Source organism: Thermomyces lanuginosus (assembly GCF_041956635.1).
Source record: "Thermomyces lanuginosus strain ATCC 200065 unplaced genomic scaffold VTN49scaffold_7, whole genome shotgun sequence".
NCBI lineage: Eukaryota > Fungi > Ascomycota > Eurotiomycetes > Eurotiales > Trichocomaceae > Thermomyces > Thermomyces lanuginosus.
This window is the reverse complement of record NW_027192341.1, coordinates 322,631-347,426: the sequence shown is the minus strand read 5'-3', so window position 1 is coordinate 347,426 and position 24,796 is coordinate 322,631. Positions and strand designations below refer to the sequence as shown.

General features: G+C 50.1%; 12 protein-coding genes and 2 non-coding genes across 14 annotated transcripts; 8 read left to right on the top strand and 6 right to left on the bottom strand.

Annotated features, from left to right (window-relative positions):
• Nucleotides 1–357: 357 nt before the first annotated feature.
• On the bottom strand, nucleotides 358–719 carry VTN49DRAFT_7565 (uncharacterized protein; the record flags this gene model as incomplete). Its single annotated transcript, XM_069415848.1, has 2 exons — nucleotides 358–629; nucleotides 695–719. 2 exons carry the CDS (start codon nucleotides 717–719, stop codon nucleotides 358–360), a joined length of 297 nt encoding a protein of 98 aa, XP_069271926.1.
• A 730-nt stretch (nucleotides 720–1,449) lies between these two features.
• Nucleotides 1,450–2,233, top strand: VTN49DRAFT_7564 (uncharacterized protein; the record flags this gene model as incomplete). The annotated part of the gene is made up of 2 exons (XM_069415847.1): nucleotides 1,450–1,803; nucleotides 1,874–2,233. The coding sequence occupies 2 exons, from the start codon at nucleotides 1,450–1,452 to the stop codon at nucleotides 2,231–2,233; spliced, it is 714 nt and encodes a 237-aa protein (XP_069271925.1).
• A 389-nt stretch (nucleotides 2,234–2,622) lies between these two features.
• VTN49DRAFT_7563 (uncharacterized protein) lies at nucleotides 2,623–3,808 on the bottom strand (the record flags this gene model as incomplete). The annotated part of the gene is made up of 5 exons (XM_069415846.1): nucleotides 2,623–2,695; nucleotides 2,757–2,821; nucleotides 2,874–3,367; nucleotides 3,453–3,565; nucleotides 3,642–3,808. The coding sequence occupies 5 exons, from the start codon at nucleotides 3,806–3,808 to the stop codon at nucleotides 2,623–2,625; spliced, it is 912 nt and encodes a 303-aa protein (XP_069271924.1).
• A 957-nt stretch (nucleotides 3,809–4,765) lies between these two features.
• On the bottom strand, nucleotides 4,766–5,044 carry VTN49DRAFT_7562 (uncharacterized protein; the record flags this gene model as incomplete). Its single annotated transcript, XM_069415845.1, has 1 exon — nucleotides 4,766–5,044. The coding sequence occupies one exon, from the start codon at nucleotides 5,042–5,044 to the stop codon at nucleotides 4,766–4,768; it is 279 nt and encodes a 92-aa protein (XP_069271923.1).
• Nucleotides 5,045–5,127: 83 nt separating this feature from the next.
• VTN49DRAFT_7561 (uncharacterized protein) lies at nucleotides 5,128–6,255 on the bottom strand (the record flags this gene model as incomplete). Its single annotated transcript, XM_069415844.1, has 1 exon — nucleotides 5,128–6,255. The coding sequence occupies one exon, from the start codon at nucleotides 6,253–6,255 to the stop codon at nucleotides 5,128–5,130; it is 1,128 nt and encodes a 375-aa protein (XP_069271922.1).
• A 1,039-nt stretch (nucleotides 6,256–7,294) lies between these two features.
• VTN49DRAFT_t11 lies at nucleotides 7,295–7,375 on the top strand. Its single transcript has one exon. It is a non-coding gene; the product is annotated as a tRNA-Ser (tRNA).
• Nucleotides 7,376–7,673: 298 nt separating this feature from the next.
• VTN49DRAFT_7560 (uncharacterized protein) lies at nucleotides 7,674–9,259 on the top strand (the record flags this gene model as incomplete). Its single annotated transcript, XM_069415843.1, has 6 exons — nucleotides 7,674–7,709; nucleotides 7,767–7,870; nucleotides 7,950–8,119; nucleotides 8,186–8,220; nucleotides 8,277–8,567; nucleotides 8,630–9,259. The coding sequence occupies 6 exons, from the start codon at nucleotides 7,674–7,676 to the stop codon at nucleotides 9,257–9,259; spliced, it is 1,266 nt and encodes a 421-aa protein (XP_069271921.1).
• Nucleotides 9,260–10,666: 1,407 nt separating this feature from the next.
• VTN49DRAFT_7559 (uncharacterized protein) lies at nucleotides 10,667–11,942 on the top strand (the record flags this gene model as incomplete). Its single annotated transcript, XM_069415841.1, has 2 exons — nucleotides 10,667–11,293; nucleotides 11,346–11,942. 2 exons carry the CDS (start codon nucleotides 10,667–10,669, stop codon nucleotides 11,940–11,942), a joined length of 1,224 nt encoding a protein of 407 aa, XP_069271920.1.
• A 1,059-nt stretch (nucleotides 11,943–13,001) lies between these two features.
• VTN49DRAFT_7558 (uncharacterized protein) lies at nucleotides 13,002–14,764 on the bottom strand (the record flags this gene model as incomplete). The annotated part of the gene is made up of 4 exons (XM_069415840.1): nucleotides 13,002–13,370; nucleotides 13,427–13,749; nucleotides 13,815–14,448; nucleotides 14,525–14,764. 4 exons carry the CDS (start codon nucleotides 14,762–14,764, stop codon nucleotides 13,002–13,004), a joined length of 1,566 nt encoding a protein of 521 aa, XP_069271919.1.
• A 1,362-nt stretch (nucleotides 14,765–16,126) lies between these two features.
• VTN49DRAFT_7557 (uncharacterized protein) lies at nucleotides 16,127–16,354 on the top strand (the record flags this gene model as incomplete). The annotated part of the gene is made up of 1 exon (XM_069415839.1): nucleotides 16,127–16,354. One exon carries the CDS (start codon nucleotides 16,127–16,129, stop codon nucleotides 16,352–16,354), a length of 228 nt encoding a protein of 75 aa, XP_069271918.1.
• A 99-nt stretch (nucleotides 16,355–16,453) lies between these two features.
• On the top strand, nucleotides 16,454–16,908 carry VTN49DRAFT_7556 (uncharacterized protein; the record flags this gene model as incomplete). The annotated part of the gene is made up of 2 exons (XM_069415838.1): nucleotides 16,454–16,712; nucleotides 16,820–16,908. 2 exons carry the CDS (start codon nucleotides 16,454–16,456, stop codon nucleotides 16,906–16,908), a joined length of 348 nt encoding a protein of 115 aa, XP_069271917.1.
• A 1,324-nt stretch (nucleotides 16,909–18,232) lies between these two features.
• VTN49DRAFT_7555 (uncharacterized protein) lies at nucleotides 18,233–19,289 on the bottom strand (the record flags this gene model as incomplete). Its single annotated transcript, XM_069415837.1, has 5 exons — nucleotides 18,233–18,316; nucleotides 18,383–18,580; nucleotides 18,640–19,014; nucleotides 19,092–19,150; nucleotides 19,214–19,289. 5 exons carry the CDS (start codon nucleotides 19,287–19,289, stop codon nucleotides 18,233–18,235), a joined length of 792 nt encoding a protein of 263 aa, XP_069271916.1.
• A 578-nt stretch (nucleotides 19,290–19,867) lies between these two features.
• Nucleotides 19,868–19,973, top strand: VTN49DRAFT_t12. The gene has a single exon. It is a non-coding gene; the product is annotated as a tRNA-Arg (tRNA).
• A 2,836-nt stretch (nucleotides 19,974–22,809) lies between these two features.
• On the top strand, nucleotides 22,810–24,305 carry VTN49DRAFT_7554 (uncharacterized protein; the record flags this gene model as incomplete). The annotated part of the gene is made up of 3 exons (XM_069415836.1): nucleotides 22,810–23,425; nucleotides 23,524–24,161; nucleotides 24,222–24,305. The coding sequence occupies 3 exons, from the start codon at nucleotides 22,810–22,812 to the stop codon at nucleotides 24,303–24,305; spliced, it is 1,338 nt and encodes a 445-aa protein (XP_069271915.1).
• Nucleotides 24,306–24,796: the final 491 nt, after the last annotated feature.

The window sequence follows — 24,796 nt, the reverse complement described above, 5'->3', positions numbered from 1 at the left end:
CGGTCTTCAATTCGTATGTTCGAAAAATAGACAGGAAGGGGAATCAATACCATTGAATCATGTTTTTAACCTGCCCGACTCTATACAATGTAGTACAATGCAGCGCAAGCAGCAGGTATCGGTATGGCGCATTTCCCAGTCCCACATTGTCGACGCCTTGGGCATATCTCATCCTTTCTCCCGTCACCGGCGCATGCTGATATCGATGCACGCAGCCTGCGTGACCAAAAAAAAAACTCTTGCCCTTGGCTTGACGGAAACCGACCGTCATAAACCCGGATCTCCAATTCCAGATTTTTTCTTTCTTTTTTCTTATCAGACATATCAAGCATAGCCTCCCGTACTCCCCGCCAGTAATCATGGATTCTTCGTTCCGCGAATGACCTCGCCCTTCACCTTGGACCAGTCTATTTGGGAGTCTATGGTTTCATCCACCTCGCCGCAGATCACCACGTTGTCGCCTCGAATCAAATACAAGCCATGTTCGATCTGGGAGCTGGGCTCCGGGTCATCCGGCGTGCGGATGATGCGCTCGACGGTCTCCGACAGGACGAGGTTGGTGAGTTGGTCGGTGGAAAGGAGGGTGCCGAGCAGTGTGCGGCCGTCCACGGTGATGACGAGGACTTTCTCTACAGGTGGCATGTTAGTTAGCGACCAGAATAATACAGAGTAGATAAGCATTCGGTTGCTGTACTGTTGACGTATGAGCTTAGAGACATGGTGAAATCGAGGAGAGGGTTGCGGAAGTAGAACGGACGAGTTTAAGACCAGAGCCGACCTGTCACCCCGCGTCACACGAGGGCACAGGCAGTGGTTAGAGGCGCGGGAACGAGTTTCATGAAATGACGGAGAGAGCGGCGAGGTAGAACCAAGAAGAAGAGGGCTCTACTGTGTCAAAGTGCGCAGTGTTTTGAGGGTGGAATCGTGTTTTCGTTCCGCGAGGAGTTGAAAGTATGTAACGAATAACGGTTCTTGAGATTACCATACATGGATTGCTGTAACTTACTCGTTCTTTCCTAGCCAAAGTAGGGAATTCACTTACTTAAAGCGGGTTGGAGGTAGAGTCGCAGCCAATAGTATTGATTTCTCGAAGTGTTTTGATCCACGTAATTTCCGTATTTGTCGATTATCTGAATCTGCCCACCGCTGATAAGTTGATCTGATGTCAATCGCTCCACAGGCCATAAAAGAGCTGGGAACATCAGCAGATTGAACACATCTCTACTCGAACATTCTCTACTGGTGTCTGAGAGCTCCTGTCCGCGTCAGTCGAATGGCAATTATAAGGAGAAGCTGGATGGCAGCGGAATTGACTTTTTATCATCTTCCCGTCCGTATACACGGCCTTGAAGCAATTGTGTCATAGCATTAGGTTCTTCAATGTCGAAGCCGCTCGAACGCAATTGAATCCTTAAGAGGCTCCCACAGGGCATCACAGATTGCTGGCCTATGCCGGAGCTAGTTGATCTTCTTTCCCTCTGGCCTGTTGTGTCCGTTCTCGCCTCACACCTCGGCCTGGGAGATCTTATCCAGCTCGCTCGGGTCAACAGCGAGTACCGTGCCGTGCTCCATGGATTTCCTCCGCCAGCTCCACGGCGAGTAGAATTGGCGAGCCCAGATCAAGGCGAGAGACCGCAAGCGGTGCGAGAGGATCTGTTCATCGGTCGTCATCAGACACCGTTATGGAATCAACTCAAGGCCCGTGCCAATCTGGATTGTACGGAAGCAATGCACTTTCAGGGAAACACAACGGGTCTGTGCCGGTACTGTTCGATGCCTGTATGCATGACATGTATTGTGCGGGTAAGTCGGAGCCACCTGACATTGTACTTCTTTTGAAGGAAGAAAGAGTTCCGTTGACTCTTGTCCATAGGCATCCTTTGCACATCCCTTCAATGTCTGGCGTTCACGCACCGGTTATCTCTGCATCGATTGCTGGACAACGGGCAACCCGCACAGAGATCGCACCTACCGTCAAGCTCCTGAGAAGCGTACATCGTACAATTCTCCTCCCGGTAAAGGCGACTTTTGCCGCTGCAAAGTGAATGACGGCTGGCTTTGCTGGCGGTGCCGCCAATTTCAGGTGCGGGATATTCTCTTGCGCCGACATCAGTGTGTTGGCGAGGCATGCAGCAACCCGGTAGGGCCGGGTCGGGAGCAGCGCTGCATCTGTTTGTGGTGTGATTTGCCTATTCAGAGGTTCGTTTCTCTAAAGGCGAAACAATCGCTGTGACGAGTTGGCCAGTTTCTCACAGGACATCCTCGTGATTGATTCATCGGCCTGGCCAACTGCTGGCAGATCTACATGCCTTAATCATAGGAACATTGAACAGAACAGTGGTATCAATATACGTCTGAGTTTACGCGGATGATAATAATACATCATGATCCTTGCCGAGGAAATAACCCAACTGTTCGCCAATCGGTACACCTTCCTCCTTTTGTACTCAAGTCCAGCCTTGGATTCTGAGATGATTGATTGAATGGCACCCCATTGAAAGCCGGGAACAACCTGAGAGCAGCCGATCAAGACAAGCATTATTGTAATGGATGTTCCGCAAACAGGAATCGAAACAAGGGCGTAAAACCAGAGCTCATACATCATCCAGCATCATGCCAAATTCAGTACACCTTTTTCTTCTCATCCACGCTGATAGTTCCTGGGCCCATGTTGACAAGAAGGAGGAGACCGCCACTGTACAAAGATATTGTTAGAATGGAAAAATGAAAGAAACACGAGGTCGGGCTGAACATACACAATGGATAGAACCTGGAAGAAGTCGTACTTGGCAAAGTCCTTGTTGGGATGATTCTTGTGTAGCTGTGTTCATGTGAGTGAGAGCTGTGCCAAACGATGCTGCGGAGCAACGTACCGTCCAGAAATTGTTGACCAACACGTTGAACACACTCAACAGGATGACCAAAATCACGGCACTCATCTTCGCCTTGAAGCCAACAACCACCATCACGCAGGCAATGAAGCCGAAAATACTGACAATTACTCGCCAGACGCTCCATTGACCCGCAAACACGAATCCGATGAACAGGAAGATCAGCAGCACACGTCCAGCCAGCTGCACGTACATCTTCCGGTCCTTCTCGTCCAGTTGCGGTAGGCCTGCTGGCATGTACTTCTTCCGCACCCAGGAATCCGAGAGCACCATCAGGAGACCACCGACAACGCTCAGATTGCGCAGGAAGAAGTTTAGGTCGAAGATCAGACCATAGCCCAGAGCCTGTGTGACGACGACCGCCAAAAGACCGCTAACAGCCTGCACCGAGCGTTTCCGCGTAATGACGAGGAATGAGCAGACAAGCATCGTGACCACGTTAAAGATCAGGAAGAGGTGCGTGATTCCCCAGGGAACTATCATCCGTCAATAAGTTCAGAAAACATTAGTTAGACGAGTCGCAAAATGAATCGCTATCTATTCCTGCATTGGGTGCCCTACTGTGTCGGTACGTCCGCAGAAAATACAGCTGGTCGCTCCATTGCGTGATGATCCGCAGCGAGTCTTCAAGGAATGTCACGACGATCAGAAATCGGCCGATTGCAGGAACATATCTAATCAATATCCACAGAACCGTCAGTCGCTGTCAATTCCACCTCTTGCTGCGAATAGGCCCTCGACAAAACATACGGTTTGATCGGATCGGACAAAGTATCCAGCCAATCTTCAATCTTGCTGGTCTGCTCACGGATGGCGTCCAAGGGAGACGGATCGCTCGTCGCATCTGCTCGATGGGGGCTGCCAAAGGGATTCTGATGGCCGAGGTTGTAGCCAGCGGTGCCGCGTATTTGAGCCATGACTGCGGGAACCGCGGTGGTTGCTTTTGTTTAGAGTCGTTGTGGAATCACAAGAATCAGAGGCACAGCTCCGCAAACAAATGCCGGAGACAAGTGTATGGTCGTTCAACGGCCGGGGTTCAAGAGTATACCTGGAGGAAAAAGTAGGAAAAGAGGGAGAAAAGCTAAAGATGTTGAGCTATGTAACCAAGGACTTGTTCTGACGTGAATCTACGGAATGGTCAAGCTGGCCTCATACCTCGGGGCTCGAAGCGGAAATGCCCAAAAGGACACGATTCGTCGGTTTGATCGACGGTTCGCTTATGTAATCACTAGGAACGGTGGCGTCTATCCGAATACGGTTTAGTTGCCAGGACACCTTAAATCCCCAGACCCAAAATAGGATCAAATCCTCGGTGTACCACTGTACCCTGGCCGGAGGGGTAGGGTCCACGAACAGATTGTAACCTTTGAGTAGGATTACAGAACCCGGTGCACCACTGGTGATTAGTGTAGTGTGTTGGATTTACTGTACAGTAACGGCCTACGGAGTAGATTAGCGATTTCATGTATTATATGATGTACATGTACGAAGTACTTCTTGGTAAGCAAGGTACATCGTAACTGCGCGTGTAATTATCGTTGAATCATCGACTCTAGGAATAGGGAATCGAAGGGTCTCTCCCTGTCTGCAGACCATCCTCAGGGCCCAAGGGGACTACATAAGACATGCTTTCAATGCATAGCATAAATGGTATAGACCGCCTTGCTCGCATCATTCCACCACACTGGCTCATACTAGCATAATACCACGAGAATATATGTATTTGCAGGTGGTCGAGTGGTTTCCTTCCAAAAACTGCTGTTGGAATGGCAATCCAGAGGTCTGGTCATATCTCAATCAGTAAGTTACATACACTGCCAAAGGGAATAGCTGATAAGTTACAGAGAGTAGGTAGTCAGCGAGAAATGTCTCAGTCAGAGCATCGGAGAAAGGAAAACCAGAAAAGCAGACACCAGGAGGACCAGAGTACAAATTTTGCTGGCCGGTTCAAATCTAGTACAAGCAAAACTGAAACAGGGCGAACATAACGGAGACAAGTTGGCAAATAACACAGAGTCACGGAAAGAAATAAGGGTATGTCGAGTCAGAGGCGCGTGCTGCAAACAATCCCTGGCTCGATAAGAAACTTTTCCTTCCACCAACTTATTCTCGCCGTAGAGACAGAATATGCGCGTGGAAATGAAACCAGGCATTCTCTGCTGAATGCAATCATAAGTGCAAAGAAGAAAGCCGGGCCATAGAAAACACAGTCAAGAATCGAAACACATGGCATGCATCATGCGGCCCAGTCGGAGTCAAGCGGATGACCCTTCACTCGAGCGTCTGGAATAGGTATTCTGGCAGGGGTGACAGTCTTCTTTGGTGCCGTCCGCTCAGTGCTCGACTCGGCACCAGCGGCAGGCGTATCAGACGCGCTGCCATCGGCACCGCCATCTTCAGTTTTGGTAGACTTCTTCTTGGCCTTCTTAGATGGCACTGTGGTCCAGTCATCGCTGGACTGCGAGACTCCGAGAATCCGCATTTGCTCCTCTTCTGGAGGCAGGTTCTGAGTCCATTTATTCGAAGACTCAGATGGCTCCGGGTCGAACGTATCCAGAAGAGGAACGTTGGCGGCAGCAGAGACACCGTTGACCTTGGCTTCTGACTGGGTCGCTTTCCAAGCGTTTGTGGCAGGTGCACTTTGAGCTTTTTTGGCCTCCTTGCGTTCCGCCTCCCGCGCCGTATGAAGCTGTTTTTCGAGAAGCCGGCGCCTTTCTTTCTCGCCCTCTTCAATAAGCTGTTTCTGCTCCTCATTCTTCCGCCGATTCTGGCGCTGCTTCTTCGTCTCCGCAGGTTTCTTGGTTGTTTGCTTCGCCTGCTTCGGCTTGGACTCCATAGATCCCGTCAATCGCAGAACGGAGGCGCCAGGTGCTGGCTTCTCCAACATATCGGAAACGTCATCCTTCGAGGGCAGATCACTGGATGACAGATCGTCGTCCGCATCGGCTCCGTTGGTAGAGAAACGCCCAGAGATCTCGCTGCTGCCGCTTTCAGGCGCATTGGCGATGGGCGTTGTCCGGATACGTCGCTCTTTGTTCTTGGTTTCGCCAACCGACACGCCAGTCCGAGCTGCGGCGAGCTGCTTCGCGAACTCCTTATTATCGACGTCGGTCTCCTCGCCGGTAGTGTACACTGGAGCGCTCTGCGCCGGCTTGTCCTCCGCTTTCCGGGCAGGAGCGGATGAAGCCCCGGGCGACTTACGGGGCTTCTGTTTCTTTTGTTTGGGAGCCGCCGAAGTAGTCTCGTTCTTTTCTCCGGCTGGTCGAACCGGCGTTCGACCTTTCGACCGCGACCCTTCTGTATAATACCATCCTAATCCTCCAGCGACCACCAGCACGATGGCCCAACTCAAATAGGGATTCATGGTGCCTTCGGGACGTCAGCGCAGCCCGTTGGCAAGGATTCCTGGGAGCAATGCGATCCCAGGGACGGGGTGGGAAGCGTTGAGAAGGAACGGAGCGGCGAACGGTGGTGGACGCGCCGATCTGACCGCGGAAGCAGCTCAATGGCGACAAATCGTTGGAGGACGAGGTTTCTGGCTCACCGCATGGGAAACGAGTCGTTGACCGCAAAAAGCCAACGAGTTCTGTCGCTGGTCGCGTCGACTTGAGTAGCGGGGTGGCGTGGTTGGAGGATGGATGCAGGGGCTTGGGGTTGCTTAAGATGCCAGATGTCCTCAGCGGCTCAGGGGAGAGGGGCCCCCAAGCTTGGGTCCAATTGCGATTCTGGACGTTACAGTGCAGAACACGCAACTATGATTCGCCTTTCACACCAAGCCAATGCTTGATGCGAGGCAATATTGGACTTGAAGAAGAGACAAGCAATTAAAAATCAATGCTGTGGTGTCAAACTCTGACCGAGTGCGAGCCATAAAAAGTCGGAGTTTAGGCCTGACACCTCCAATATGTAATCCTTTAAAATCTATTCTAGGTGAACAAAATTCAAGAATTGGTCTGGCCAGGCTCTTTGGATTCCCATATAGAGAACGGTCAATGATTCTTGCATTACTCACTCTGTACAATCTGAGTTCAACAGATGATTTCCGCGGCCCTCGCTGGAGAAAAAAAAAACCACAATGAATGATTGGAGAGATCAGCCATAGACATTTAGGTCAAATACCACATGCTTGCGCCATGCTGGTCCCAGGAACAATGGTATGTGCACGCAAAGAATGGATCACACAATTAATTTTCCATGTACGAAATACCCGTCCTATTCCTTCGATAGGAGCCATATCCAGAAAGCAAGCAAGACAGGAAGCTGGCCGATGAGTTCTGAAAGGCCTCCGGCCAGTATTTAGCTTTAGATGAGTTCTGAAAGGCCAAGTCGAGAAACGGAAAATTTCCGTCACGTGAATTGGATGGGCTCTTTGAACAATGATTGGCAATCCCAATCACATCCAAGACAACGTGTCCGAGTGGTTAAGGAGACAGATTAGAAATCTGTTGGGTTCGCCCGCGCATGTTCGAATCATGCCGTTGTCGACATTTTTTTTTTTCCGTTTCCCTTTCTCTCAACGCCGTCTTAGCGCTTCGTGAGCGCTGAGAAACTGGCTTTTTGATCCGCATTTTCCCCACGGAGAAAAACCCGTACAATGTAACCTTGTGAGGTTGTGGATATAGCTCATATATCTGATCTTCTACGCCTCGGTACTTTGCGCTCTCTCGTAGGTTTTGCAAATACAACGGAAGTAAATCCCATAAATATTGACAAAAAAACTTCAACTCTCTTGACTTTGGCCCCAACTGGTGAATCTGTCTTTACTTTGAGTGACTTGACGTCATGGCCAAGGCAAAGCTCATCATTGATACCGACCCGGTATGTTATCTCGGTGCCGTGCACCTTGAGCGTTAAGAATGTCTAATCAAGATTCAGGGTATCGACGATATTCTGGGCCTCCTTCTCGCTCTTAGCTGGGCGCCGGAAGACGCCGAAGTGTGTCTCATATCCCTCACCTTTGGAAATGTTGAAGTTCAGAGGTAGTATCAACCACACATGGTGACCTTTCTTCACCATAGAAGTGTTGGTATAACAATAATGACTAACAATGACATGCAGTTGCCTGCGAAATGTGGTGTCCATGCTGCACATCATCCAGCGGGAAATGGACTGGCGCAAGAAGCACGGCAAACCCGCGGGATTCGATGTATTGAGAGCCCGAAAGCCCATCATTGCTGTTGGTGCAGAGCACCCGCTGGATGACCAGAAAATGTTGGCCGACTATTTCCGTAAGTGTCAATTCAGCGGCTCTCAGCTCAGTGTGCTCTGCGGACGGCAGGCGCTAACAATCAAAGATGGCAAGGATGGTTTGGGAGGTATCCATAGCACTGTAAGTGACCCGGTGCGTACACCAAAGTTTCCTGACAAGATTTTTGACACAGTCAGCACCCGCATCTCACTCCTAGCGAGACTTGGGAGCACTTGTTCGATCCATCAACCGATGGCAATATCATTGAACCAGTTCCAGAGGGAGATGACCGCCTTTTCATTGCCTCTAAAAGAAGGGCTCACGAAGAGATCTTGCGGATTCTGCGTGAAAACGACCCCGGCACTGTCACAATTGTGGCATTGGGCCCCCTGACGAACCTTGCGTTGGCAGCCGCTGAAGATGTCGAAACTTTCCTCCGAGTTAAGGAAGTTGCCGTTATGGGTGGTGCGGTAAACCAGCCTGGAAATGTAAGTCAGTGTTTACTGGGATCACAGGCTGGAGTTGGAAACTAAAGAAGATCGACGCTTAGGTTACCCCCGTCGGTGAATTCAACGTATACGCAGATGCGGTTGCTGCAGCTCGCGTGTTTGCATTGACCTCGCCAAACCCCGCTACAACCCTGCCTCCTAGCAGAAAGTTGAGTCCCTATCCGGACGGGCTGAGCAAGAGGCTTGCCTTGCGTCTTTTCCCATTGGACATCACCCATCGGCATACAATTTCGCGCGGCGAATTTGAACGTACAGTCAAGCCGCTTCTTGAAGCAGGTTCTCCTCTAGCGGAATGGGTGGCCGCTTTCATGAGCCACGTTTTCCTTACCGTAGAACGCCTCCATTCAGGCCCCGGAGGGGATAAGACGGTGATGGAACTTCACGACCCTGCAGTGGTGTGGTATGGGTTGACGGCGGATGATCCACGTTGGACTCCGACGGCGACGTCGCCGGAAGACATTCGTATTGAGTCGTTCGCACAATGGACTCGAGGCATGTGTGTCGTAGACCGGCGCAATCGACGTGTGACTTCCGAGGTTCAGGAGTCTCACTCTGATCATGGGTTGTGGTTGAGCCGTCACTCAGGGAACCGCATCGTGCGGATGGATGGCTCCCCAGGGCCTGCTGACTTAGGAAAGATCATTCTGCAGAGGGTGTTTGGTTTAGAGTGATCATTATATCTACCTAGGTAGGTTGCATTCATAGACGGCGTGATAGAACTCATCAATTATGAAATACTTGAACTTGCTCCCATAGCACGCCATATAGACTGGACGTGCACATTGGAATGCATCAAAAATGCAAAATAAAATACCTTTGCTAGAAACTTGAAAAAGTACATATTTCCAGACTGCAGGTTCTAGAGTTGCCCGTCAGATTTGTCAAACTGAACAGGCATAGGTTACCTGGGCAGCCGAGTTTGCAACTCATCCTGCTCCGCCTTGCAAGGCTCGATCCATGCGACTTCATGATCTATAATTTCCTTCCGGTAGTCCTAATGTCCTTAGAGAAGAAGAAGCCGGTCTGACAAGTCTCTCGGACGCATGATATTTGTGTCGAGTTCTCACCATTTCTCAAAGCATTCCGATATATGTTCCATTCATCCGAAATCCATCATAGAATGTGCTGCGTCGACCGGCCACGGGAGGAGGAGCAACATCAGTACATTCAATGGTTGATACTCGGGTCGCATCAGATCATAACGAATGAGAAGATCCTTAGAAATCGGATACTGTCGTAACATCGCAATAGTCGCTTCTTCGCTGGGGACGATTGATGGACCCTCAGAGTGTCTCCTATGGACTACTGAACATTCAATGAATGAATCATGGAGCAGTCTCGAGCATGCATTCTTCCGAGCCCACAGTGGACTGATGAGGCTGCGTGAGGTCAGGATTGGCTTTGATTGGGCCATGGGAGTCTGGGGAGGAAGAGGGATGAAGAAAACGGTTAGACCCTTGGAGCGATGGCAAATTCTTCGGGATTGAATTCAATTTGTACCTTATAATGGGAAATTGCGATAGACTAGATACGAGTCAAGATCAACTGAACAAGCCAATGGAGTCGAACCAAGACCCTTAGTGATTCGTCCCCACGCGATTATTGGCCAGAGGAACGTCCAGGTACTACTGATTTCGGCAACCGAAGAAGTCCCAGAACTGAAAATTGCACCATGCAGAGTTTGATTGCTCTCTTGCTGCTGTCAAACAAATCAGGAGTCGCCGTTGGAGTGGCACATGTTAGTCTGGAGTGGACGAAAGGTCCAGCTAGGGTTGATCACAAGATAATCCCGACAGGTTCATGAGCCTGGCCAATCACCGACATGGGAACCTCCATGTGCTTGATTGCCCTATCGGACATGGCTGCTGCGTACCTTGTAGGTCACCATCCGCCAGCACGCGACACCTTTTTCAACATGGATGACCAGGAGGCACTGCCCCGGCCTCCCGTGGGTGGTAGTCTCTTTTCAAGACGCTGTCGCACTCTGAGTCGCCTGCGTCGGGTCGTCATCCAGAGGCCTTTCGGTGAAGGACGAAGCTAAAAGCCCCATCTTTTTTGGAATCTCATTCCCTCCCGTGATGGCGACAGCGACGCCACGCGCCCCAGCGCCATTGACACCGGCAATGTCAGGCGAATCGGTGGATGGTGATCGCTGCGGAGTTGACGTGCCCGACTCTTCGTTTTCATTGCCTCCAGCTGCTCTGAGTCCTGGTGATGGGATCACGCAGAAAACTCGGCGTGCTGCGCCAAAGAGCTTTAATGCGTCTTATGTGCCGGTGTCGCCTACGTCTCCTAATCCAATGGAGCTCGATCTCGGCTCCGACATTGGGACTGTCGCCCATGCTGGGACCAAGCGACCACTGGACGAATTCAACCTGCCACCGCCGCCAACCCGTGCCCGCAAAATCATTCAAATGAAGCCCAAGATCGAAAAAAGTCAATCGAAGACGGGGACATCGTCACCATCGTCAACGTCGGCAAAATCCCAGAAAGACGGAAACAAGTCATCCGCCGCGTCGTCGTCGGGCACGAAGAAAAAGCAGTCCAATGCCGCGACTGCCGCCGGCCGGAAGCATGCAAGGAAAACAGCACATAGCTTGATTGAACGAAGGAGACGTTCAAAGATGAATGAAGAATTCAATACGCTGAAAAATATGATTCCTGCATGTCGAGGCCAGGAAATGCACAAGTTGGCAATCTTGCAGGTGAGGAGTCATTCTCATCCTGAAAGATGGATGGTGGTTGATTGGATATCAGGCGAGTATCGATTACGTCAGGTACCTCGAGCAGTGCATTGTTGAACTCAAGGCGGCGTCCAGCCGAACAAATCTAAGGGAACCGCCTTCACCCACATCGCCGGATGTCATGCTGAGGGGGAAGTCCGGCTATGATAACCCTGCAACGACCGAATCATCAGAGCTTAGCACTGGAAGTGAACAGTGTTCGCCGGTCATGTTTCCGAATGACTCTTCGTATGCGCAAAGTAAGCAGGGAAGTGCGGACAATTGCCCTAGTGCTCTTACAAGCCCGAACCTTCCGCCGTCGCGGTCATCTTCGAGTTCTTCAGCTTCGCATCAGTTCATTTGGCAAACCACTAAGCCGCCGTCTTCAGCATCGAATCCATCATCAAACTACGGAGAGCATCGTCACAGTATCTCTTCGGCGATCGAAGCAGATACGGATGCTGATCATGAGGTATCTGCAGCTTTGCTCATGCTTAACCGGGACCCAAGAGGTTCAATAGATTGGCAAAGGCCACAAACTGCGGAAATCGCCGCAACTAGTAACGAGGAGAACGATCCGACAGGTCGACGAGGAAAGTTGGGCCTGAGTGTCAAGGATCTTTTATCGTGATGATTTGATGATGATATCATGTTTGATGGTTGAGTCCGTTCTGCATGGGTTGTGCATGCTAAAAGTAGATGTTTTCTGTTGAGTAGTCCCCGTCTATACCCAACATTGCTGCTATTCACTTGCTCAAGATAACGGAGATGTTTCATGGCGAGTGCCGTTTCGTACTCACTCGAGGAAGGCAAATAGGAATCACGGACCAATACCGAAGGACTTCTTTAACCAGTGCCGTGATATAAGAAGTTCCACGTACGGAGAGGGCATTGGCGTGACAAGTAAGAGGCAGACGGGATGACGCAACCCGAAGGTGAGGAGGGCCATGCACTTAAAGTCTCAAAAGTGACGAGCAAGACCCTCGCGGAACGACAACAGTGAGAGAACGGACGTTCCAGATAAACAAGGAATCGAGAAGAACGTCCAATTGTACGAGTAGGTAGTACTACTACATTGTATGTCAAGAATGAGATGTCGAGCGCGGCAAGGTCTTCAAAGAGAAAGTTGTCAGAGACTGCCTGTCTAGAAACAGACGCTCATAGTGGCCAGCAGCCTGACACAGCACCGAAGGTCCGAGGACTGAAAGAATGTTCAAATGAAACGTGCAAAAATAAAGAAGGGGCGCAACAGTTTAATGGCCCCGATGCCTAGCACTTCAATTTGTGGTCCGAACTGTGACAAGTTTTCTTGGAAAAAGAGCGGCAGCTTGGGTGTTGAATTCGAAGGATGAAGTCATCGATCAACCTCAGTCCACGTTACGTTGTGTGCAGAGGCCGTACGAAATGAGCAGACCATGGAAGGGAACAGCAATGTCGCGTATAGTAGAGCGCCCAGAAGAACCTGTAAACTTGGAAGACACGTACCAAATGAAGGCTCTTAAAATGGACATCCAAGATGATCGCCAAAGAACGATCGCTATATTCATTGCACAGTCATTAGGTCGAGACTGACGTGGTGCGGCTATTTCGTTTCAGGGTATACGTGCCCTAGCGCACGTCTCCAGTTTTTTTTTCTCGTTCCTTTTTGCTAGATACTACATCCAGTATGTTCAATTCAACTCTTGAAACATCACATTACCGAGGCCCTCTCTTCGCCCGCCCGAAGCCACTCTTCCAACTTGGCTCGGTCCCTCACACGGAAACCGATCTTGAATGGTTTCGGATCCAATGTGAGACTCGTCTTTGTTGCATTGGCCTCGAGAGCATCCAGGATTGGGTAATCGGCCGGATCTTTGGGCGGCACGATCTCGAAAGCGCAGATGAGACGCAGGAAAGCCGTGTAAAGTTCGCGATTGGCGAGATGGGCACCGATGCACATGCGGCTGCCTGCGCCGTAACCGTAGTGTGGTGTGCCATCAGTGTCACCCAGATAACGTTCTGGATTGAACGTGAAGGGAGAGTCAAAACGAGCTTCGTCGTAATTGGCGGCATAGGCATTCTGTCTTCGTCAGCAATCTCCTAGCAGCCCAACAGGATGGATTGGCGAGGTCTCACCATGAAAAACGTGGTTCCGGCAGGAATGACAGTGTCTTTCCAAGGAATGTCTTTTGTACTCACTCGAGGAAGGCAAATGGGAATCACGGACCAGTACCGAAGGACTTCTTTAACCAGTGCCGTGATATAGGGCACTTTTTCTTCCTGTAGACATCGCTCCCATGCGTCACCATCGGGATATACTTTGTGGATCTCCTCATATGCCCTTTGTTGAATATGTTGCCCGTGCTCAGACGCCAGGTAGGCCAGGCCGCCGATCAGGTTGCCTGGAACGGTGTCCAGTCCAGCAGAGACCATTGTGAGACAGATCGATTTCACCTCAGCTAATGAGAGTAAGGAAATTTTACTTAGCCTCCATGTTAAACAATTCTTGGGAACGAAGATTCACCTTCGTTAAGCTTTGCTTCTGGATCCTTGAGGATATTCCCTGTGATACAGGGCTTATCTGTTCCATTTGCAATGCGCTCCTTGAGCATTTCCAGTAGTTTCGTCATGTATCTGTCTCGCCTCTCTCGCCAGAGCTTGGCTTGTGTGTCTCGACTGGGCCAAATCCTGAGCAAGGGGACATAGTCTTGCCAGTTATTGCTTGTGCTACGCAAATTGCTGATCTCACGCTCAACGAGGACAATCTCCTTGAGCAGTTCGTCATCAATGTTGCCTTCAATGCGGAATCCATAATTCAGAGTTAGACTGGTGTTGAGCGCGTAACGCTGAAAATAGGGAATCGGATCGATATCAACGGTGCCTCCCTTGGTGTCGTCGAGTAACTCTCTGATGCTCGCCGTCAGCTCTAGATCTATGATCGGCATGTAGCTCTGCACGGCTGGACGGTTAAGAGCCGTCGCGGCGGCCTTTCGTCTCCGCTTGCATGACTCGTCCCACGGCGAGGTTCCGATGGTGAATCCCTGCGAGCTTGAGACGACATTATGGAAGGTATGGAGCGTTGGCCGAGAAATCAGGCTGGACTGGTGAGTAATCCAAAAGTATCTGACAGAGTCAAACGAATTGACAAAGACAATTCGCTAAGACATTCCAGTTAGAAACGACTTGGCAATCATTCTAGAAACAAGAAACAACGGTCAACGGCTGCTCAGATACCTTGTTGCCTAAACGGACTTGGAACACATCGCCATACTTCTTTGCCCACTCCCGTGCTCGCCGGGCATGTTCATCGCCCAGCTGGATGAGATTCCCGAAGATGGGTACCCCCGGTATCTCAGGGAGATTCTTGATTTTGGGTCGGTCCGTTTGCTGGAGTAGCCGCAGCAGGACGGAGACGATCACCACCGAGATAGCGATCGCCAAGGAATGCGATGTGCCCGCCGAGTCGGAGGTCATACTAATTATACAAACGCTGATTGATTTGAGTCTTTGGTACTCTGCAGGATGGCTCAAAAGTTCGTTGAAGAATAATAAGGTAGCCTAGTACACCGCCACGCATTCAAATAAGGCCTGAGAGAGGTACCTGGTGGATGCTACCAGGTTCTTCTGATCCATGCCTCTCAGACGCGTCAACACAGCTTTCCCCATGTTGTATGAAGAATGCAGGGATCTACAAAGCTAGGTTAGTGTCGGACGTCGCAGCCGTTCAACAGCGCCTAGTGGAATCCCGCACAATGCCCCCTCAATTCAGGTCACACCGTCACCCACATTGTGCTATGATTATGAATCAGCACCATGTTGGGCGGAGTCCTTGCACGAGTAGACCGCATTTTTTGATGTTTACCCCCAAAAGCTGGTTATCCTGAATTACACTTTAGGTTAGGCTTCTATTATTATTGAACGATTTCTTGGCCAAAATGCCGCCGAGCCATCCAGGGACCTGGAAGTACTCCGTCCACGTTCAAGTGGGAAGACGATCCTCGCCATGGCCAATTGGCACGCACTACGTCATTGTCTAGCGCCGCTAGCTCCTGTAGGTGTCGGCCTGAAGGGAACGTGAACCAGGGCGGATCTGCATCCGAACCTCAGTTCCATCAAATGAATGCCCAGCACGGGACGGCATGCCGTTCGGTCCGAACAGGCAGTGAGATAGATTGAACCCTTGAGAGTCTTCACAGTGGGAGTGGTGCCTGTGGCGAACACGTCTCAAAAAAGAGTCACGAAAATTCCATGGTGATAGACACGGCCTCAGGCCAACTGGCGGGGACCATAGCCTAAGGGCCAAGGCCCAAGTGAGTGAAGTGACAACAAACGGAGTCAAGTCCGTGACTCCAATCCGATAGCCTTCTCCCTCTCCACATTTCACTGTTCTATGACTTTTACGCTTTCTCGGCCACGGGCCAAATTCCCCAGAGTGGTGTTTTGCTCGTTCTGGGCCTCTTCTAGCCTCGTGCTCCATTTTGTCAGGGAGCCGCCACAAGCTCCCGAAAATCTCATCCACTTCCCCCCTGTCGTGATTGGGCGGGGAACCATCACTGATGGCGAATATAGTAAGTCACTAACCCCATGGAGTAAATGATCCCAATTTCAGTAACTCGCTGTTGCCGACTGCCGAGCATGCTGTTCAATTCGGGATTACCGGTCACGGGACCGGTGAGCCCTCTACGAGTATATTTGCTACGGCTCTTCCCTCCTTCGTGAACGACGTGAAGATTTCCTCTCGCCCGGTCAAAGACGAATCCCACCAAGATCTCGCGCAACGCAAACACCTCCTGCATGGCTTTACTCGTGTTCACATCCAATTGTGACAATACGACAATGCTGGATCGTCCTGTTCTTCCACTGGCGGGCATTGCTCGTTTGCGGCGCCGCCTCTCGCTCAAGAGCTACCGCGAGAGGGAATTCTTGAAACGTGCAAATCGTTCGGCACGTCCGTTGACGGAGAAAAACATTGATATGTTCTGCATTGTCCAAGACCAGCAGGATGCTCGCATGAGACGGGCTTCCGATGTCTATGTGGCTGAGTGGCTGCAGAAACTGCCATGACTGTATGTTGTCATGGAGTTTAAACACAAGTCGGACGGATGGCTGACAGCAGACGTTAGGAAGATCGTTGTTCAATGCGAATCAGTCAATCGCCGCGCCATGGTGAAGCATGGCGGTAGGCAGGACGTGCGTGCGATTCCATGCGTGCCTGGCATCTCGATCGGCATTATGATCATGACGGAAGCACGATACCTGCGGGCATCTCTCTATTCATCCATCGAGCCTATACATCTCGCGAGATCCAACCTTCTACATGACCGAAAGATAGGATTCAACAGAAATTACCAGCGGGTGGTTCGAGACATCATTCATGGACTGGGAATGTCAGTCTACCATCTGCAAAGCGAGGGCACTGTCGGTAAGTTAACTACTTTGTCCTTGATACCCCAGTCTTTCCTCGTCGATCTATCGGCCGAACGCAATTTCCGTAATTTGGAGATTCGGTTCTGACTGGGCGACGGACAGGCCTCTACAGAATTTGCTCAGATTGTCTGATAGAAGCGGAGGGCTTGCTGGCGAGACCTCGAGTATCGAACATGGCATTACCTGATTGACGTTACGTTGAAACTTGCGCATCCTCGAAATTTTCTCATCGCCAGTCAACGTTTGCTACGTCAACTAGTCCTAATGCTAATCACTGAGATGGACGCCCAAATGAGGGGACAATACAGTCACTCAGTAATTGCCGTGATGAATTACTAGTGCTAAATGTATTGCACGTTCCTCCAAAGCCACCACCAAGCGAACTGGTGCTCAGAATAAGCAAAGCATCTCATGCAAATGCACTGACCGCGGAAAAGTTAAAGTTCGAGAAAGATCCAAAACCCTAAATTCACCGACTAGCCCAAGAACGTCCAAGGGAGGACGGAAAACGACAGGGATTATTTTGCCCCGCGCATGACGCAAGTCGATCAAACCCCCTTCTGACAAGCCATATTTCCCCATCCCAAACTGTCTCATCTCGATCCTTTTTTTACTATGCCCGCTCGCGCCACCATTCCCGGCGGTAGCCGCTCATCTAAGAAATACCATACAAAATTAGTTAGATCGTTACATCTGACAAGGGTTTTAATAACACGGATATGCGGATCGATCTACCACTTTAATTGTTTTGAGGGGCAAAACGGCCAATTTTGGCCACTTCAACAGTGCGCTAGTGTTCCAAAAAATTTTCCCCCCCTCCCCCTTCCTTCGCTAGCATCGCGAGTTATTATCGTGGTTGTTCCCATTGTCCCGATCGCTTTTGATTCGGGGACAGTTGGGGGGGAGCTTTGACCCGTCAGGTCGAAAGCAAAAACAAAAACGTGGTGCATGTGTCCTGTCTGATTCGAGCCTAAATGACGATCAAATCGCGTGGCCCTATCGGCTCGGTAAATTTCACTGAATTCAGAAGGTCTGGGGAAGGTTATTTACCGATGTTTCCCGCCGGATCTCCATCATACGTTCATCAGACGGGCCTATGTATTTTCCGGTCTTTGCGGGATGGTTTCTATTGAGTAGCTGCATGCGAGCGAGATCGGATGTTGCAAATGGAGGGCCAGTGGCGAAGGTGCTGCAGCGACAGTTTTACGGTTCATCAGATATCCGAATAATTCTCTCCAGCCAGAACGATCGAGCACGCAGCGATTACTGGAAACTTATATGTTTACAGTATGCACTGTGTTATCGAAATGCTTACGACCGAGGATTTGGTAACCTGTTATGGGAATCGATATGAAAGTAAGGTAATTGTCATCGAACTTAAAACATATCTTTGGCGACTCGTCGGCGATATCGCTATGCATTTTATTCCATCGAGTTCGAAAGAGATACAAAAGACGAATATCGGCACAACTTCGGCGAATTGTGGTTTTCGATTCGACGTACGAGGAATGAATTTTACGGCAACGTATATCCGCCGTCGATGATTAGGTCAGCTCCCGTCATGTAGCTTGACGCATCCGATGCCAGAAAGACGTAGGCCTATTGGCAAATGGGTTAGCAAGAGCCATTCCAATTGCTCAGAGTCGGTTCAGAAATGTTACGTACTCCCTTCAGCTCGTATGGGTCTGCCATTCTTCGTGCCGGGATCATCTCCAGCCACTTCTCCCGCCACTCCTTGGGGTGATGGTCGAGGATGTCGGTGACAATGTAGCCGGGCGAGATGGAATTGACACGGCAAAAGTCGATCCATTCCACGGACAAGCTCTTCGCCAGATGGACAACAGCAGCCTTGGAAGTGTTATACTGCATAGGTTTGTTAACTACCAAATCTAATTCTTTCCCGTCAGATATTCAGTGCTTACCGCTGCCTGTGTCTGCGGCACATTCACCAAGTTGGCGCTGACCGAGGCCGTGAAAATAATACTTCCTCGACCCTGCGTCTTGAACACTTTTGCCGCGGCTTGCGCAGTGTAGAAAGCGCCGTCGAGATTGATGTCCATGATCTTGCGCCATTGCTCAACGGTGTAATTCTCCGCGGGAATGTTCGACGTCACACCTGAGTTCACAACGGCGATGTCGAGCTTGCCAAAGTCCTGAACGACCTTGTTGATGGCAGCTTCGATCTCTTGTTGGTTTGCGACATTGGCCTTGTAGGCGCAGACGGTGACATTGTTTTCTTTCGCAATCTCCGCGGCCGTTTGCTCGGCGGTTGTCGAAGAATTGTAGATCAATGCGACCTTTCAAAGGCCGACGTTTTGTTAGCCGCTAATTTGACCAAGGTGTAGAATCATCTCCTAGGACAAGGAGTACAAACATTTGCTCCTGCTTCAGCCAAACCCTTCGAGACCTCCAAGCCAATTCCACGTGCACCGCCTGAGGATATCCTTTGAGCATCTTGACGCTGGAACCAAATTGGCGTGCGATGCGATCACCTACCTGTAACGACTGCGACCTTGCCGGAGAGATCAAACAGTTTCGTCACGTGTTTGTTCTCTGGTTTGTAAAGCACCATCTTGAAGCCTGCTTGATTTGGACCTGGCTTTCAACTTCTGAAGGGAAGAAACGATGCAGTTTACGAGTGAAATCGAGGTTGGACTCTTAACTTTTGATGGATCTCTGGACTCGACATTTATCCGGTGAAGGACCAAACCCGCAGAAATAAGAAGCTATTAACTTATTCCTCTGTCTGCTACCGGTATACGTACGTAGTGGGGCACGAGGAATCAGAGCAAGAAATGAAGGAGGGGCTCTTCCCCAGGCTTGGACGGCATCGGGTCGTTGATGTCCCGTTGCAATCGGATGGTCCTCCGAGATACTAGTAGTATTCCCGGTTCAGTAGGTCCCGTAACTGCGGTGACCATCAGTGACGTCTTTTGTCGGTGCATTTCACTTTCAATGACTTTGACTCTAGTTGGAGTAACTGATAACTATCTGGTGGGTAAATTCATGCTGCATTTGTCTTCTTGCCACAAACTTACTTCCGCATCAGATCAATTTCATGATGGTGAGATCATAAGCACATGTTAAGTTGTGGCCGTGTGCGCTAGACCAACTCTTATGATAAAAAACGGAATGATCATTGAAGCTCTTGGCCTGTTGGCCTAATGGTAAGGCGTTGTCCTCCTACTTGTGGACTTGCTTCATGGGCAAGTTCATCGCGAGACAAAGCATGTGGGTTCGAGTCCCATACAGGTCGGAAATTTTTTGTCGACTTTTTTTTACCGCGTCTTTCCTCCTAACTTTTTTTTTTTTATTCTGGAGCATGTCCTATTCAACAGCATTAGTTCGCCTCAAAATGCCACTAGTTCAGAATGCAATGTATAACCATCCAACTGCCGTATTGGTGTTGGTTGAATCTCAACTTCACGGCAACCTCACCAGTGTCCGTTGTTAGATCACCGATTCCATACCAAAGTCCTTATAATATACAAGATGATCCCCATTGACCGCACCATACTTATTTCCAGGTTACACGCCAACATCAGTATTAATAGACTCATTCTCAGTCATCATTGTAAGTTTATCTGATCCCAGTGTCCTATGACTCCTACATCGGGCTTCTTCGTCAATGTGTGCGAAGTACGTTGAATGGTAGCAGAAGGTGCCCGAGGCATCACCAGAATTCGGTCAGAGAAGTTATCAGCCTGTTTTTGGTCCGCAGTCGTCAGGGATTCGAGATCAAAGAGATCTTGTATTCTTTTCCGGCTCCAAGATCTAGCCAGTAAACCCATTTGTTTCAATCGTCGTCCTGCCGTTGCGCTTCCGATATTGCCTTCATAATTCTTGTGGTTATTCTGCGTGCCATAACCTTGTCTAGGCTGCTGCTTCTGCGAGGCTGATTGCAGAGACGCGATGTTTCCTCTTCTGTCATGCAATAATTGCTTTCCGAGGCGTTTCTTCGGACGCTGACTTCCCAGGTATATGACTGCGCCGGCCGACAATGTGAGTAGCACAATGGTCACAGCAACCATGAAGAGCATTCTCGGTTCTTGTTTCCATTTGGCCATGCAGCGGCCATTTATAAGCCCCATAGTATGTTTCGGGTGGCCGACATCGCAAGTCCCTTTCATAGTCAAGTCGTTCCTTCTCTGCTTTCTATCGCAATTTTCATGAATTTGATCTGAGCGATGGATCAGGACATCATAGGCCTCGCGATAAAATTTGGAAGGATCACTAGAGCACCTCGACTGAATAAAGAATTGTACCATGCCCGATGGCGGCTTATTGCATGGCACAGGTAACAGACGATGGAATGGATTAACCAAGGATCCGGGCACAGACGGCAAGATAATTATTCGCCGTTTGTGCGAGAAGAACAGAGGTTGATTATTCATATGCAGCAGCGTGCTTAGAGAATTAAGCACCATTTGACATTCCCGTAAGCCGTCAGCTGTATCGTCGAGAGTGAAATTGTCATATATGTGAGCGGCAAGGTCAGCAGTGTCATGACAGAGACAAAACCCCAGGCGCGACCGGCTATCGAAAGTCAAATGTGCTATAGAAGAGAGTCCATCAAGCACAGTTCTCTTGGAATTTTCTGTCGCGCTCTGAAGAGCAACAGCGGACTGCCAGGCGACGAGAGAAAGCGCTGCGATACCCCAAAACCTGATGGAAGCGAGTCTGTGTGGGGAGCACATTGACGATGCTGTTGATTGTTCATGCAATGATGGAGTATTGGATGCATTGGGGGGACTCCATAATTATTGACTGATATGATGATGATGATACTGGGCTTGCGAACGAGCACCATCTTGTATTTCCTCTGGGGGAAAGAGCAAACCCGCATCTCAAGCTTGGAAAGTAGCAGTTTCATGCCGCCAGACCTTTCTGCGCTTTCTTCTCATGAAGAAGACGATAGCAGATTGGTGATAAGAGCCATCCACAGCAAGTCATGGCTGGAGTTGCCCTCGCGACAGCAGGATTCCCTGTGAACAGTCTCATTATCGTGCTATGTTTCCAGCAACAGATTTCAGAAGACTTCTCCAGTTCATAGTTTGCGGCTCCCAGCGTGATAATGTAACTCCCCTGCTTTTCTCACGCACGTAAGATCCGTTAATCTTGAGCAGTCGATTACCTTATTTTTCCATTGTATGCGAAACCAGTGACCATTATTTGGGATGCATCGTCTTCGAGATCTGGCATGGTACTCGCACTTGGATAGGAGCCCCATGGCCGATGTGGCAGGCATGCTATGCCAGGTGCGTTTCCCGCAGAGAGGGTTGCGTGACTATATCGGTAAGTGTCAAGGCGTTGAGCTGATCAATGGCGAGATTTGCAGAAAATGCTGTGCTTATATACTCCGTATAATGAGCTGCCATCGAGTTTGAGTCCATTGACAGATCTCAGCTGAAAGATCGAGATGCTAATCAGGAGAAGGTCACTAAGTATTGATTTTTTCAATCTCCAAGGTTACTAGTACTGTTACTGTAGGTCCTTGTTGACTCGTTGCCAAGTCGCCTGCCGGCTCACCATTATTCGGATTGGTGGAAGAACTCGAATCTGATTACGCCTCGCACTATGGGGATTCGGCGTGTTTGGAGCCATAAAGGCTAGCCTTGTTAGTACAAAGCCGACGCTGTTCGGTAACAGTCGCTGACTGGCAGGAAGGGACGGAAGTTCAAGGATGGAAAGTTACGCCAAGACGTCCTCTTGAGGTTAGCGCGCGACGTGCGACTGACAAATTCGCGTTCGCTGATCACGTGATGGGATTTCAGTCGCCTTCTGCCTCCAGCCCTTCGATCAATTCTTCGCTATTCCAACAAAGGCTGGTGATCCCCCCTCCACGCCTTTGTCGATCTGGTATTTGTTGCTTCCATCCGACATTGCGGCGGACAGTCATTCGATGACAGGAAAGTAAACTGGTTGGCATGCTGGTTGTCGCGCGACTGCCCTAGCTCGGTCTTCTCGGTGAGCCCGATTTCGGCTACCCGGCTCTCCGTTCGCCTTCGCCGCCATCAGCACGTCACCGTGGTTGGAGTCGTGCCTGCCGCCAGAAATCGCGCTCTGGTGTACCTTTGGTAGATAGAGGGCACATGCCTGATTTGACTCCGTCGTTGTCTTCCCGAGCCCACCCTATTTCCCCCGTTTCATCTCCAGAGGTTCTGAAGGCGAATCCATCTCCTCCATCAACAGTTTATAATCCAAATACGCCAAATTCACCTCCGTTGATGTCTGTCGGCACGCCGAGCCATGCCTCCAATCTCGCAACGTCGCAAACCTCCACCGGCTACGTCCCGTCGAGTGGAGATTCTGTTCCGTCCCCTCCCTCGTCAACCCAACTTTCTCGACAGACGGCGCTGACGTCAAATGAGTCATTTTCGACGTTGGCTAACGGCGTAGATCCCAACGCGACGTCCATGAACGGTCAAGATAATGTCAAAAACGGCCTGAAACCCATGATGCAAGGGTCATATTCAGATTCGATCGGCCTTGGGATTGCAAACGCGTCGGAAGGCGGTAAAGGCCACCAGTTCGCGAGGACAGACCATGACCGACAAGGTCCTAATGACGGGATGTCGAACCTGGATGGCGGGCCAGTGTCCAACAGGGACGCGACAGACGCCGCTATGAATAATAGTGTGCACGGCGATCCGTCTATCGACGCTCTGCAACGGGACATTGGCTCCGCGTTTCACCTTTGCAAAACCAGTAAGGCATCCTTTCGTATAGATGACCCTTTTTACTGCTCTGTCTGTATGCTCAGCTCTCTGGAATACGTGGTGTTGACACTTGTTCAAAATGCATAGGTCCCGTCATTTCCGGGCCTGACCCCAGCTTAGACCTAATCTCATTGTACAATTTGGCTCCGATAGGGAAATCGGTCATGCGAGCGGATCCCGTGACAGGCGAGAAGATCAACCGGCTCCGCAAGTCTTACGAAGGGAAATTGAAAGTACTCGGACTTTCCGGGAGAAATAAAGCAGTTAAGCATGAAGGGCCGTCCGGGGGACTGAGGGAATTGACTATGTGGCCCGAAGAGGAGTGGAGGAACCAGCAAGTCCATGGCAAGGAAATCAAAGTCGCCGATATCGACTCCTCTCTCTACAAGTTGCAGATGCGAGCCATGAAGATGGAGCCGGGGCCTTTGCCGAACAATGAACGTTGGGAGGATCTTCTCGGTCATGAGAAGCCTTCCAAACACCAGCCGGTGGAGGTCAACAAAAACATAACCACGCCGTCAAATATTCCCCGGCCGGGCCAGGCCAATGGCGTGGCACCAGTGGCTGTCGAACCTGAGCGGGTCCGGTCAACTCGTGGAAAGAAGAGAAACTACGACGATAATAGTTTTGTTGGTTACGGCGAGGGCTATGCTGATGACGATGATGAGGGAGCTTTCTATTCCAATGCGGAAGAAGGCAGGGGCAAGAAAAAGAAACGGAAGAAGGTATAAAAGGGCACGATAAGACCAATGTCTGTCGGCATCAGCGGTCTGATTGCAAGATAGGATCATCTATCCAGGGTAACAACTCCAATTCTGGATCGCGCCAACAGCGTTAACGTTGGCATGTACGGGATTGGAGCAAGATGAATGGCTCGGATGCAATCATCTGCCTTCCAGTGTTTCGTTCGTGCTTCGTATGTTCTTGTTGTTTTCATGCATCGTGGCGCAGGATATACCCGAGTTCAACAAATCGGTCGGCGTTCAAGGGGGGGTTTTCGTCATGTATCATGTCCCAGCGGGAACTATTGTTCTTGTTTATCCGAGAAAGAATTGCCTTTTTGCTTTATGTTATTTCCGGGCCGCGGTTGTTGTGCCTGATATTTAGCTCCACGGGGTGGAAGCCAAAGAATGCGAAGGGTCCATGGTCATAGGACAGAACGATGATGTTCGTGGGTTCAGAACAGAACTTCAGGGCCTGGTTGAGTCAAATAACTACCTCAAGGTACTAGGTAGCTAATATATTGCATATGGGATATTCATGAAGTCGTCGATAGACAGCACAGCATTGAAGTAACAAGGAAAACCTTTTATCATGCCCATTGGTCACAATAGATACTATTGAACTCGTCATAAGCCGA